Source organism: Eptatretus burgeri, chromosome 14 (genome assembly GCF_056783735.1).
Source record: "Eptatretus burgeri isolate ZD-2024b chromosome 14, Ebu_testis_v1, whole genome shotgun sequence".
NCBI lineage: Eukaryota > Metazoa > Chordata > Myxini > Myxiniformes > Myxinidae > Eptatretus > Eptatretus burgeri.
In genome coordinates, this window is record NC_140974.1 from 31,869,831 (window position 1) to 31,885,283 (window position 15,453).

The following is a 15,453-nucleotide window of genomic DNA, read 5'->3' on the forward strand; positions in this document are numbered from 1 at the left end:
CCTTTGGCTGGCCCACTCAAGGACTTTCATGTTCTTGTTCTGAAGCCATTCCAATGATGCTTTGGCTGTATGCTTGGGGTCATTGTCCGGTTTGAACATAAATCTTCACCGCAGTCGAAGGTCTTTTGCACTCTGTAGCAGATTATCCTCAATGATTTACCTGCATTTGGCTCCATTCATTGTTCCATCTCTCCTTGCAAGTCTTCCAGTCCCTGCTGCTGAAAAGCATCCCCATACCATGATGCTGCCACAACCATGCTTCACGGTAGTAATGGTGTTAGAGGGGTGACTCATGCCAAAGACTGACATTTTCGTCTCATCAGACCACAGAATAATTTGCCTCGTACTCTCAGTCTTTCACGTGACTTTTTGTAAACTCCAGGTGTGCTGTCATGTGCCTTCAGGTTCTCCCATCTCAGCCAAGGGACTCTGTAGTTCTGTCAGAGTGGTCATTTGGTCCTTGGTCACCTCCCTGAGCATGGCCTTTTTTTGCCTGGTTGCTTAATTTGGTCGGACGGCCAGCTCTAGGAAGAGTCATGGTAGTTCCATATTCTTTCCATTTCCTACTGATGGAGCTCACTGTGCTGTTGGGAACTTTCAATGCTCTAGAAATTGTTTTACACCTTTCCTCAGATCTATGCCTCCTCATAATTCTATCATGGAGTTCTATGGACTGTCAATGGAACTGAAATTGATATTGTTGTGGATTCTCGCCACTCCAGCATGCGGACGACTTCCTCAGCCCAATTTGCGGCCCAATCCAGTCGCAGCTTTCGGATCAACGCCGAAACCCAGCTACGGATGTTGTTAACCACACCATAGAACAGCCAACTCTTCTGTCCACACGCTTCAGGTTGATCGCCGAATTGTCGATGTACCTAATTATTCACGCAGACAGAAATGCCGGGGATTTATACCTCAACGGAGCCTGCACGAAAACGAGCCGCTTAAAGCAGCTCATTCCGTTTGTGATTGCCGAGCGGTTTTATATCGCCAGGCCCCGTCGGACCCGATTATCTTATCGGTGTTAAAAACCAGCTAATATTCCGAATGCAATTACGGCAGTTCAATGGAGGAAGGGACGCAAGCAGCAGGTGAATATTCAACAAAGTGGGACATTTATTTCCAATGCACATATGCAAGCAAGGCAATGAATGGGGGTAGGGGACAAGACACGAGCAAAAAGACCGACAGCCGATATCTATTTTACCATGCACATGCACTTAGTCAGTTCACTACTTCAAGGACAAGGCACCACAGACTTCCAATCAAAAACCCCCGAAAAGAAAAAGAAAAGCACCGGGCTCATAAGCCTTTATGATTGCTCGGAGCCGGGATGACCGCAGGGGCTCCGAAAGACCGAGCAGGCAACCTGCCACCCTCTTGGTGACTCGCTGGGCGACCCTCGATGTCTCTGCCCGCACTCGACGATACTCGATCAGCTCCCAACTCAACTCTCGACTCCAACGGTGCCTCCAACGACGCCTCCAACAACGCCTCCAACTCGCCAAGGAGACCAAGGAGAGAGACCCTCTCACCAACTCGCCAATCGCCCACTCCCTTCTCAGCGTTCCAACGCGGCCCTTTATCGCCCCGGGGCGTTCGCCCCTCCCTTCTCGGCGCGCGGGGGAAAATTCCAGGAGAGTTCGGCTTGGCTCTTTTGGTGTGATAACCGACATTCTATTTCTTGCGCCATTCTGAGGGACCCGCCCCAACCGTTACTCCTGTTTACCCGTTCCAGAATATCGGGGCGGGAGTTGTCGAGTTGTTCTCTTTGTTTGTAGAGGAGGGTCGTGCTTCTGGCGAATGTGTCTCCTATGGCGGTGTTTGTGGAGATGGCGTGGTTGTTGAGATGTGGTGGGGACAGCGTGGTTGCTGAGATGCCGTTGCGGTGGTGGAGGTGGCGTGGTTGTAGTGGTGTCGTTGAAGAGATGCTGTTTGTTTGAAATAAACGATAGAACAGAATAATGGCTAACTCAAAGGTTCACAGCCCGGCACACGAATAATGTTCTTTATACATCGGTGGGGAATTCTAACCTGGAACACACACTTACCGAAATAACTGACCTCTGGGGAACCTGAATGGTGATCTGTGAATTTCCACAACCGTAACACTACCCCCTCCCCTTTTTACAGACTCGTCCCGAGTCGTCAAATTTTTGTGTGCCTTCATGTGTAAGTTTTCCCCGAGTACGATTTACCTTCGCATCCCTGAGTGTGACATTTGGTGTATCCGTGTCCCAAAAGTAAATAACCTGCGGGCTGTGTAACTAACTAAACAAACTCACTCGTACAGACGACAACTAAAATTGCCGGCACTACGACAAACATGCAGGGGGAGCAAGACTCGTGTACAATTTTACCTTCACTTATAAGTTTTACACTAAACCATGGCCCAGGACTGATGGACTATGTGGGAAAAAGGGCTTGGCAAAGTTAGTCAGTATTTTAGGGTGAGCGCTCCGCAGCTGAAGGTCAGATGTCTTCGGGACTTGTTTAAAAGGCCCCGTTGTCTGTCACAGAACCTTTTCATGTCTTCAGCTGCTGGAGACAACTCACCCCAGCCCGGCATGCCATATGCCATCCCACAGGCCATTTTTTAAGCAGGGGGCCAGGCTGCCCAAATGCAGTCTCTGGCTCATGCAACAAATGCAGGTATGAACACAGAAGGTGGCCAGCTGCCCAATGCAGTCCCAGGCCTCCCCCTTGAAATGAGCGCAGTTGAGCAGTGAACACAAACGGTGCACGGGCTGCACCAATGCAGTCCCTGTGTGCGGCTGCCTGCAGGGCAGTCCCTGCAGAATACTGGATGGGCACTGACGCAAGCAAACACAATGGTCGGGAGGGCTACCTGCAGGGCAGTCCCCGCAACTTGTGCGATGATCCTGGGGCACATGGTAATGGATGGACACAAGGGCTAGCAGGCATGGGGTCAAGGCAGAGGCAGGCAGACAAGGCATGGCAAGGCCGGAACAGGCCGCTGTAGCACAAACAGGCCGGCATACGCAGCTGGCCGGCCTCTTGTCTCGTTCTGGAGGTTTGTGGAGGGAGTGCGGTGGTGCTGGCCGGTCTGAAGGCGGGCTCGGACCTACCCTACTGTCCCCCTCCCAACCTATCGCCTTTGCCTGTCTCTGTCCATACCCACTCCCTTAGTTTGCAAAAAATCCAACCAATTTAGCCCCATCTTATTTTTTTTGTTTGTTTTATTTTATTATTTCCTTTTAATTCGTCTCCCCACCCCTCCTTTATTGTCTCTGTCCCTATCCTGTAACTTAGCCTACTTCCAACCCCTATGTTCCCTTCCTGGAGGGGAATAAAGGAGAGCTAGCGTCCTGTCTTGAGGCCCAATGAAGCCTCAGAATGGCCTCCTCAGATCTCGGCGATCTAACCCAAGGTGGGTCCAGCGGCCTACAACGAGAGCGAAAGGATGGATGGTGTGGAGGGGTACACTTCCCTATCTACCCTAACATTTACTAACTTTTAAGTACCCCAAGGCTTTCAACAACCGCCTCTCGCTTAATCTATTGGTTCTACCAACCAAGATTCCTGTCGCCTGTGTAGGTGTCCTCACAAATTTGGGCCTTGCCCTCCAATTTTCCCTCGTGCCCTCGCATGGTCTCATGGCTGATCCGCGTGGCTCACTTGGCAGGAACTACCCTCTGCCGATTCTCCAACTATGGCACCCCCAGGCCCTGCGGCTGTCTCCGAGCCTACCAGCTCCCTAAAACCTGGGGAGTGCCCTCTATGGCTACTCCCCCTCGATGCTCATGTGGCAGGCTGGCGCCACGGGCCCCTTTCCCCAGGTGCCCGTGCCCACGACACTGCCCACGTGGCTATTGGCGCTCCGGGTCCCGCATCATGCGGGCCCACCCGTGCCCACTACGCTATCCCGGCCCCTCTTAGACCCTTGGCCTACCACGGCCGACTAGCCCAGTGCCCGGGGTGCCCACTAAGCGATACTCACCTTTCGTAGCCACGCTCCCAGCCCGTCAACAGGACTCCTGCACCCCTCCAAACGGGTTTCGAGCCTACATTCGCACCAACATCAAAACTACCTCCATTTTGTAAATTTGACTAACCCACTAACTACCATTACTCTGACCCTCGGGTTCCTTAGGTGAGAATCACTCATCGCACCATGCATACCACATTCACTCAGGCCCGCTGGCCCTCATTCACTCAACATGTTTCCTTTTGTTTCATTCCATCCTGAACACTGCAATTCTTCTCACTAAATCCCCTATCTATCTCGTGCTCCCTCGTCATCCCTTAAACGACTCCACATCCTTTTACTCGACGTAGCTAAGCTACGTCCCCTCTACACATTTCCAGTTTGTCACTGTCTTCAAAAAACCATTTTCCCATTTCTAAATATATCCTAAAATCCCTCTAACAGCTAACTAATCCATTCCACGGGCTCCATGAGGAACAACTCGCGTCCCCATGAAGCCGGTCTAACTATCACTAACCCCTCCCCCTAACTAGTGCTGTTCCTGTACCCTAAGCAAGGGGGTCTTCTACCCCCTGCCTCGGGAATCCTGTTTACCCGAAGTGGTGAGGCTTGCTTTTCTTTCTTTCTTTTTCCCCCCTTTTAATGCGCACCAGCGCGGCAATTCGCACGCCTGCGCTCTTTTTCCGTGACGTCATGGCAGCTGCTCGCGTTTCGTGCACCTCGTCCCTTCTCGGACAGTAACATCCGGCAGAGATTCTCTTCTGCCGGATTCCAGCCATTCGTCCAGCTACCACGTCACCCTGCGCATCCCAAGCAAGCCTCGTGTTTCGAGGGGTTCCCCACGCGAGCACATGTGCTCTGCTCGTCCGTAACCCGCGCCGCGGAATCCCCGATGACGTCACTCGCACCCCATGAAACCGTGCGATTTCTCGCGCAAGCCGGGGTACGTGTAACGCATCGGGGAAACCGCTTTGTGCGCTCTGTGAACGGAACGCACGGCGCAGGCCACGCGTAGCTTCACACACACGCTCACCTGGAGAACCCGTCCGATCCAAATTCATCTATCCAGCCTAGCTTCTGTCCGTCCGCGGGATCGGCTTGTATCCACCGCGTGCGTTTCCGGACCGGATTTCACTCGCGCAGGCGTGCACGTGGCGGCCTCATGCGAAGCATAGCAAAGACCCCGCGCGCACTGCTGTGCAAATCCGGCACGGTCCTCGAAACGGCTACGGCCGCTACTCGGCCCTTGTCCCTCGTCTGGCGCCGTCTTCGTCGCCATTCAACGCACGCACCCAGGCCACGCACCATTCAGTGCCAGGATGCTTACACACCTTGGCATGACACTTGGACATGCGGTTGCGTGTTCTCGCATACCAACCGTCATCTCCCTTTCATAGCGCGTCCTCACACACGCGGTTCCTCTCACACACGGCCTTTCACCCACACTATGCACACTTTTCAACACGCATTTCGCCTCACTAGTAATCACACACATCGGAACAATCATGCTGGGGATTCACGCTACCACAAGTGCTCCCGGGGCCTCCATACCCCCCAAGCTCCGTGTGTACCAGTTCACAGCACTCGCCCCCCCCCCAACTCGCAAAGCTCGACCGGCCCCACCTGGCCTTGATCCGCTTCAAGGGAGCATAGCGTCTCCCTCCGTTCCTGAAGGAGGCTATCCTGCTGCTCGCACCGGGTCACGGAACATTCCCCAAGCTCCCTTTGTCCCTCGCTAACTCCATGTGTGTGTGTTTGTCTTTAGTTTCTTTTAATTCCTGCGTCTCCGTCGTCACCTCTACCTCCTTTAATTTCTCCGTCACTTCGTTTATTATTTCCGTTTCTTCCTGGCTCCATTTTCCTTCCCATTTGAGTCGTTCTTCCTCTCTGAGTCCCCTTAGTTGTTCGTTATCTTTCCGGAGCTTTTCCATCTCTGTAGACTCCAACTTTGCTCTCTCCTCTAGTTGGTTAATTTCAAATTCATATTGTTTTTGTTTTCTACCCCACCATCTCTCATGTTCTTCATTCTCCAATCTCATCGTTTCCTTCAATTGGCCGATCTCCTTTTCCTGTTTCATTCGTTGTTCCTTCACTATCTCCGCGTACTTCAAGCTTGCTTTCTTTTTCAGTTGTACTTGTCTTTTTTTTTTTTATTTCTTTCATTCCTTGTCCGACCGTCATTATTTCGCCTGTCACGTCCTTCTTGCCCACCTCCATCGTGGACCACACACCTTTTACACTCCCTTTCAATTCGTTCACCTCTCGTATCGTGCCGATCTCCTTCGCCAGTTTGCCTTTTGCTTCCTCCAATTCCTTCCTTTAATGCCTCTTGCCCTGCCTGGAGATTCAGCCCCATGCTCTGCATTTCACCCTGCCGCGTTTGCATATTTTCATGCATTTTTTTTTTCTTCATTTCGTCTTTCATGCCATCCATTTTGCTTTGCATTTGTTGCGCATTTGTATCCATTTGTTTCCCATTTCGCTTTGCATGTCTTGCGCATTTGTATTCATTACTTTTGCGTTTTCTTTCATTTCGTCGTTTTGTGGCCATGTTATCCTTCATCTCTTGCATCATCTGCATCAACATTTCCCCCACTCGGCTATATTCAGCCGACCCCGACAAAGCCGAATTGCCTCGGTCGGTCGTGGCTTCGCTGGGGACCGGGGAGGGAATTTGACAGGGGGGTGTCAAAAGCCCCCTTGCCCCCTTCGGGCCCTGGGTTCGTTTGCGGGGAAAATTCAACCTGCATGGGAGTGTCCTGCACGGTTATTTCGTCCTGAGCCATATATTCTATCATTTCTAAATCTATTTCTAATCCCTCCTGCCCCCACTCGCCTTGAGCTGCCATTTTACGTATCGGTAATAAAAAATGTATACGCTCGTAATTTAATGGGAACGGAGTGTCGCTCTACACACCCTTGATCCGATTCCCGTTAATTCCATGTGGAGGGGGATGAATTTGTATCCCACGTCCTGACAACATTGTTGTGGAATCTCGCCACTCCGGCGTGCGGATGACTGCCTCAGCCCAATTTGCGGCCGCGCGCGCCCACCGAACATGGCAATCCAGTCGCAGCTTTCGGATCAACGCAGAAACCCAGCTGCGGGTGTTGTTAACCACACCATAGATCAGCCAACTCTTCTGTCCACGCGCTACAGGGTTGATCGCCGAATTGTCGATGTACCTAATTATTTGCGCAGACAGAAATGCTGGGGATTTATACCGCAACGGAGCCTGCACGAAAACGAGCGGCTTAAAGCAGCTCGTTCCGTTTGTGATTGCCGAGCGGTTTTATATCAAGGTATGACCGGGCCTTAAGGACGCAGAGTATCAGCGAAAGCTCGAAGAGAAATATCAACTGAAAATGACTGCGAACGACGACAGATTCTATGATGATAACTGTCATGGTACATTCAAGTTCTCATGTTGCTCGGCGGTGTCTGCGTCCTAGTTGAAGCAGAAAAACAGACGAGAGAAAAGACAAAGGTTGCTAGAAAAATAGGAGAATGAGCAAAGGTTTGGAGAGGGAACTTCAATGAGGTGACTATCGTTTTCAGAAGAAGACTCGAGTTGTGAATCTGCGATTTCTGAAGCAGCTTTTGATGAGATTTACCCAACACCAACTGATACTAGTCGTCCTCTGACCATACAGCACACAGCGGAGCAAATCGATGAAGACGACCAGCAAAAACAAAAATTTCCAGAGGTGAAAGCTAAGCAGCGAGAGTGTAGTGGTGATTCCACGGGACAGAAAAACCTGTATGGGCAGTCCTCAATCAAGTGATTGACACTTTTGAGAGACAGTTGGCAGAAGTTTCGTTCTTCGGTGGAGATACCAGCACCGACGAGACAAAACTACAGTACGCTCCAATAACGAATCTCGGCACGGAAGGCGAATTCGCCAAGTTGGACAATAGAATTGTGATCAGTGGTGGGTCGACGTCCGTCAAATGCCACGGGCAAAAGAACATCATTTCAACTAATCGACTCCTTGTAGACCCATCCTTCCAACGACTGAGCGAAGAAGACCGTATGCGTGAATGGAAATGGGCACGCAACGTCAGATGCCACAGAGGACGCCAGAGAGATCGAAGCCAATTTCTTGTCTACTGTGAAAGTAACAAAAACTTGCCCTGCTGAAAAGGAAAAAAGCCAGAAAGACTCTGAAAATTTTAGATGAGTGCAAGCTCCATGGTGGACCCCTCACACCGGATTCACTGAATCTTGTGAACGAACTAACAGAGAAACGGCTAATAGCTGAAATCAAATTCCTCCGGTGCACTACAGCTCTGGACATCAGGCAAAGGAGGAGAGTGAAAGTGGAGGGGGCATACAAAATGCAGAAATTCACTACAATGGAACTCAAGCAATCCATGAGGAATGCTATCAAACCAGAATCAGTCATCATGTCCAATATTGACGAACTGTTACTGAGTTTTCTGAACTGAGTTGATCTGGTTACATGTTTACATGATGTTTGTTCCAAAAATCCCATTGAAATCACTGAAAAAGAGCGTTAGTTAGTTTTTTGTGAATTTTTCGACTATTTGGCCTTCAGAATCGTGATCAGCGTGCTCAAAAACATACTATTTGACTTCTTTGAATGGTGGTAGAGGAGAAAATGCAGATGTGGAAGAAAAAAAATCTCTTTTGGCCGCCATTTTGAATTTTCCGAATTTACTGACCGAAAACATTGTCACAGGCAAATTTCGTTGTCATATTCGTACTCAGCATGTAATTTGGCCAGAAAAAAACACCCGTTTCAAAACAATACCGACTTGCCCAACCCTAAATGTGTATGCACTGTATATGTGTGTATATATGTGTGTATATATATATATATGTGTGTATATATGTGTGTATATATGTGTGTATATATGTGTGTATATATGTGTGTATATATGTGTGTATATATGTGTGTATATATGTGTGTATATATGTGTGTATATATGTGTGTATATATGTGTGTATGTGTGTATGTGTGTATGTATATATATATATATATATATATATATATATATATATATATATATATATATATATATATATATATATATATATATGTGTGTGTGTGTGTGTGTGTGTGTGTAAGAGAGAGAGAGAGAGAATGGTTTGTCAGAGTTGAAAGACATTTTCCAAATGTTTGACCAGCTTGTGATTTTGTCAAGGTCTGAAGAGAGGGAAGAGGCTGCAGCCCACCTGTCTGAATGGTGAGGGATATTGCAGTGGAGGGTGGGGTCATCAGCAAAAGCAGTGGAGGGTGGGGTCAGATAAAGAGGATTTTCCACGGTTAGAGAGATCATCGATGAATATCAGAAATACGACTGGGCCCAGAACACAACACTGCCTTGAGAAACTCCAGCCTTGACAGAAAGGGGAGATTAACAGAATCTGTTGAGAGCCACATGTTGGAGACGAGAATAGAGGAAGTCAGTAAGCCATGTGTGGATGTACACCAGTAATTTGGCACCAAACATTGCCGATGTACATTTTAAATTGCTTTCAATACGGATCGATCTAATTGTCCATTGCCAGGATGCAATAATCACACCATCAATGCTTGGCACGAGAAGGCTAATTTCTCCATTAGGAAGGATGCTTTTCCATTAAATGGCTTTCTTATAACCATGACAATATCACCTCACCAGAAGAGATATCCCCTCATATATATATATATATATATATATATATATATATATATATATATATATATATATATATATATATATATATATATATATATATATATATATATATATATATATATATATATATATATATATATATATATATATATATATATATATATATATATATATATATATATATATATATATATATATATATATATATATATATATATATATATACACATATATATATATATATATATATTTTTTTTTGTTGTTGTTGTTGTTGCGGCCGTGGGTACCGAGACACCAGCTTGTCACTCATGGGGGATTAATCCCCGGTTGTCCTCGGTAGAGCCAGACCTGGGGCCCCCGCTCACAATTAACATTGTGGCATGGTGGGTTGTTTTAGAACCACGAACGCCACCCAGTCCACCACGAGTTCCAGTGTCCGCCGTCTAATTATACCGTTTAACTAGAGGTCACGTGGTTACCTGAGCAGGGAGCACGCCCTCGGCAAAGCACCAATATTATCTGATTACATTTTAATTAGGGTGGCCGAGCGTTTTAACTGCTGGTGCGTGCCGACTATTTTTGGTCAAATCTGTGGTAATTTCCTCCCAGTCTATCTCGGTTCGGACAATGCGAGACCAATGGAAGGAAAGGACAAACACGGACAGGTTGGAAGTCAATAAAGAATTTATTAATAATAAAATAAATAACTAAAAAGAACTTTTTTTTTCAGAGGTAAATAAAATGAATAAATTCCAAAGCAAAATCAATCAAAATGACAGGAAGATGATGTCGCGCAAGACAAGATGATGGACATCCTGAAAGACCAAACCAAATTTAAATATCTGGGTGGTGTAACGGAACATGACCGCACGCCTCAGGTGGAAGGTCAGATCGTCAAACGTGGAGAACTATCAAAGGAGGTGTACGACAGAGTTAAACCTGGTGGAGCCCAACGTCCAAGAATGTACGACCTGCCGAAGATTCACAAGGAGAATATCCCTCTCAGACTGATACTATCCATGGTGCGATCGGCACAACATGAACTTGCCAAGTGGTTGGGAGAGGTACTGCAACCAGTATTGGATTCACTTTCTCATTTCGTGGTTAAGGATTCCTTCACATTTGCAGAATCAATAAGAGCTAAAACACCGACAAGTGAGGACATCATGGCATCCTTTGATATTAAAAGCTTGTTCACGAATGTCCCATTGACGGAGACTATTGAGATATGTGCACATTTGCCGTATCACACCGATCTGGAACAACCGATGATCTCAGAACACTTCTTCATGGAATTAATGAACAGAGCAACAAGGGAGGTGGAATTCAGTTTTAACAACATGATGTATGTTCAAACGGACGGTGTGACCATGAGTTCTCCATTAGGCCCAGCTCTTGCAAATATCTTTGTCGGCTATCAGGAAATGCAGAAACTGACTGGTCGGCAAGGGGTCGATTCCCCCATCGTATACTATCGGTATGTTGATGACATTTTTGCTTTGTTTGAGTCTCACACAGTATGTGACAATTTCCAGGCAAGGCTCAACACTCTCCATCTGGCGCTGAAGTTTACCACGGAGCTGGAATCGTCAAACACGTTACCGTTTTTGGACGTGTTGGTTGATAGATCCAACCTTGGTTTCACAACACCCGTCTACCGGAAGCCGACTTTCACAGGGCAGGATACTCGGTTGGACTCCTCCAGCTCCACGAGGTACAAAGTTGCCTTGATCAATATCCTGATTAACAGAGCACAGAGGATTTGTTCACCTTGTAATCTTCCTGCTGGAATTGACAAAATCATGAATATACTCGGTGAGAATGGTTATCCTGAGCATATAGTTAAGAGATACAAACACAAGTTTCTAAACACGACAAAAGATCGGAAGATTGTTCCGGACAAATGTCCAGTCCATATCAGGATGCCCTGGAAAGGGAAATCGTCACGAAGGTTTGAAGTACAAATCAAACATATTGTGTCCAACACGTTTCTGGCTGTGTAACCCCGAGTAATCTTTACCTCTCGCCGTTTGCTGACGTCAGTCAACAAGGATGTGCTACCCACCTCACAAACCAGCAATGTTATTTATGAGTTTAAGTGCCGATGTGAAGCTCGGTACGTGGGCCGCACAACACTAAGATTGGCTGATCGGATCAAACAACACGTCCCCTTGGCGATTCGAAGAAAGATTGTGAGGGTTAGAACACAACCAGTGTGAGCATGTAGAAATATCCAGCAACCACCGGCCACTGTACCTGCTTCATCTACCATTGCACAGCACTTGGTTGCCAACCCAATCTGTGCAGACCAGGACAATGCAGATATGTTCAGGATATTGAGCCGAGGTCGGAGCCCGTTTCATTTACGTATGTTGGAAGCAACCTTCATCCTGACCACCGATCCAATACGATGTCATCAAAAGGAATTTGTACGATCTCTGTGTGTCTTTCAGCATGGAAAGATCAAGGGAAGTACGGTAACAAATGGTGAATGGACCTTCGGGGAAACCCATCCCCCTCTCTCAAGGATGTGGTTGCAAACGTCAATCATCGACGAACTCTGCTCCAGGCAATGGGAGCTCGAGGTGAAGATGATGAGCCGACCTTTGGGCGTTCGGATTGACCGTGACGTCATTTCGGCTGAACCAATCAGCATCTACCTTATTGAGACCTGCGTATAAAGCATACGCCTTCACTTCCTTCTTCACTTGCTGCGATTTTTTTTTTATCCTGAAGAGTGCAGCACGAAAAGCTTCGGTCACTATTATGTCGTGGTTGTTTGTATCCATATATATCTATACATATATACATACATACAGCAATGTTTTTCGGTAAAGGCAACTCAAGGTTTTTGGGTTGTATTGTTACGAATCTGGAAGCCATTTGCTCACAAGGAGACAGCAGTCCCTAAGTTTAGTTATTTCAATAAGTATGTGTTTATAGTTAGAATCCTTCCTTCTGTCTTATGGGAATTTCGTGTGTGCGCTGTGAGTTATTTTATAGTCGGGTTTTATACCTCTACTACAACAACAACAACAACAACAGCGCACCGTCCCTCACTCAACCCAGTCGCCATTGCCCACGTCCTTTTGGCTGAAGGCGTGGATGGACCCTCCATTGCCTCAGATCGAGGCTCCGCCCCGAGGAAGGGCATGGAGCCTTTCCTCCAGCCAATGAGCGAAGGGCGAGCATCGAACGCGCACCCAGCCAATGGGAGGCAGCGTGCCAAAAGCTACGACGGAGCCTCTTCGGGGGTGGGCCTCCGAGACTCCTCGACACACCCCTCGAGACGAACCGTCCAATCGGGAAGCGAGTGGCAAAAAAAAGAAAATCGCTCCCGCCTCATGAGAGGTGTGGAAAAGACGAGAGGACTGCAGACAGTGGTGGACGTGGTTCGAGCGGTCTGCGACAGTGGTGGTCGTGGTTCGAGCGGTCTGCGGTCCTTTGAGGGGCTCACCGTGGTGGTCATGGTTCGAGCGGTCCATTGGAGGGCAGGTCTGGTGACCGAGCAGCCAGAGTCATGGGCCGTGGACTTCGGGTTGTGGGTTCGAGTCCCACCGTGATGGTTTGGAGTCGGTGTAATATATAGATATACTATATGTATAAAAAAATATATAGATAAACTGTATATATTCTGATATACCATACATTACTCTGATACAGAGCGTCGGTGCTGCCGTAGGGTTATATTTTGTGGATTGCCATTGCTTTCCCAGCAGGAATTTGGAACTTGGCCATGGTGGCAGAGATAGCTCGTCTACTCTTCATGAAGGACACCATGGGATCTTTAACGTCCACCAACTCATGCCGGCAGATGGGACTTCCGTTTAAGGTATGGCACTTATTTAAGGCACACCCTGATGTTTAAGGTGTGGCACACCCTTCCTGTCTCTCTCTCTATCGAGTGCAGCCTGTGGCTGCTGGCTGCATCATTGGTTGGGACGCGGCTATGCCGCTGATGCAGTGTCCCCCTTACCCGTATACTGGTACTCATTTTGCCGACCTTGGAAGGATGACGGGCTGAGTCAACCTCCTGGTGTATTAATTCAGCGGCCCAACAGGGTTGAACTCAGGACCCAAGGATCCCAAGCCACCACCCTAACCACAAAGCCAATACCAGGCTTACCCTTCCTGTGAAAGTCCGGGATGAAAATTTGTAGCTGGGTCGGGATTCAAACCAAGGCTAGCCAGCTTAGAGGCGAGTATGCATACCTCTAGCGCTGGGTCATCCTGCTAGCACATATATGAATGGATATTTGAATGTATACAAGAAGCTTTACATAAAGATCTCCTTTGTCCACCAGGCCATCCTAGTTGATATTTTGAAGGCTGAACGGTTTTTACATTGTCCTTGTATTTAATCCACATTGCAAAAAATTTCCCATGCACTGTAATTGGGAAAATGTCCCATTTATCAGATGTACCTCTCCACATTGTGTACAAGCCTGAGCCAGTTTTACTCTGTTTTGAGTTTGTGGCATTATAAATACAGTAAATGGTCTAAACACTTTCAACATCTTTGAGAAACTTGTTTATCTCCTCTTTGGAGCACAGTGTACCTCAGTTGCATGTCCTTGATGGAATGTCTTTTCACACGATATCAAAATGGAAGAATTGCCTTGATTTTCTCAATCCATGGATCCACTTCATCCTTGTCTCTGTATGATTTCCTGTTGTGAAAACGAGTCTGATTCAGCTTGAGCAACTTCCATGGAAGTAAAGGATGTATGGATCACAGGAACAGGCATTGTCATCACTGAATCAACAAAGCTGACATGTAAACAAAAACAATCCCTTCTTTGTTCTCTCCGAGATCGAGGCTTATGGAAGATAGAGGTGATGGGTGGTATCAATTGGCAGTGGGGTGAGGAAATTAGCAGCGAGAGGAAGGAAGGAAACACAGTAACCCTTGAGTAAGAAAGCAGCGTGAGGATGGGTTACTGGGGTAAAAAAAGATTGTGGATAAGGATGTGTGGAAGGTGTTTGAGGTTCCCTGATAATCTTTGAAAGAGCCCCCATGGCAAATATACTGTGACAAAGGAGAACCCAGAAATGCTGCTCTGTGTTCATGTCACACATTGTTGCTCAAAAGGAGAACCTAACAAAAGAATGCTTGTCTGCTCTGAAATATGTGTGGGTCTTGTTTCCTCTCTCTGACATACAAAAGACTTCAAAATCTACAAGCTGCTTCCTTACTTGATTCTCTCTCTCACTCTCACTCTCACTCTCACTCACTCACTCACTCACTCACTCACTCACCCTCTCTCACTCACCCTCTCTTTTTCTCTCTCTCACTCACCCTCTCTCTTTTTCTCTCTCTCACTCACCCTCTCTCTTTTTCTCTCTCTCACTCACCCTCTCTTTTTTTCTCTCTCTCACTCACCCTCTCTTTTTTTCTCTCTCTCACTCACCCTCTCTTTTTTTCTCTCTCACTCACCCTCTCTTTTTTCTCTCTCTCACTCACCCTCTCTTTTTCTCTCTCTCACTCACCCTCTCTTTTTCTGTCTCTGACTCACCCTTTCTTTTTCTCTCTCTCACTCGCCCTCTCTTTTTCTCTCTCTCACTCACCCTCTCTTTTTCTCTCTCTCACTCACCCTCTCGTTTTCTCTCTCTCACTCACCCTCTCTTTTTTTCTCTCTCACTCACCCTCTCTTTTTCTCTCTCTCACTCACCCTCTCTTTTTTCTCTCTCTCACTCACCCTCTCTTTTTTTTTCTCTCTCTCACTCACCCTCTCTTTTTTCTCTCTCTCACTCACCCTCTCTTTTTCTCTCTCTCACTCACCCTCTCTTTTTCTCTCTCTCACTCACCCTCTCTTTTCTCTCTCTCACTCACCCTCTCTTTTTTCTCTCTCTC

General features: G+C 47.3%; 1 protein-coding gene across 1 annotated transcript in view; it reads left to right on the plus strand.

The window, feature by feature from the left end:
* The window catches only part of LOC147012901 (muscleblind-like protein 1), a 236,258-nt gene extending 222,830 nt beyond the window's left edge, over positions 1-13,428 (plus strand). The window contains exon 8 of the mRNA XM_085854225.1: positions 13,316-13,428. Coding sequence (XP_085710351.1) covers positions 13,316-13,351 — 36 coding nt within the window. The 3' untranslated portion in view covers positions 13,352-13,428. The remainder of the gene's footprint in view (positions 1-13,315) is intronic.
* Positions 13,429-15,453: the final 2,025 nt, after the last annotated feature.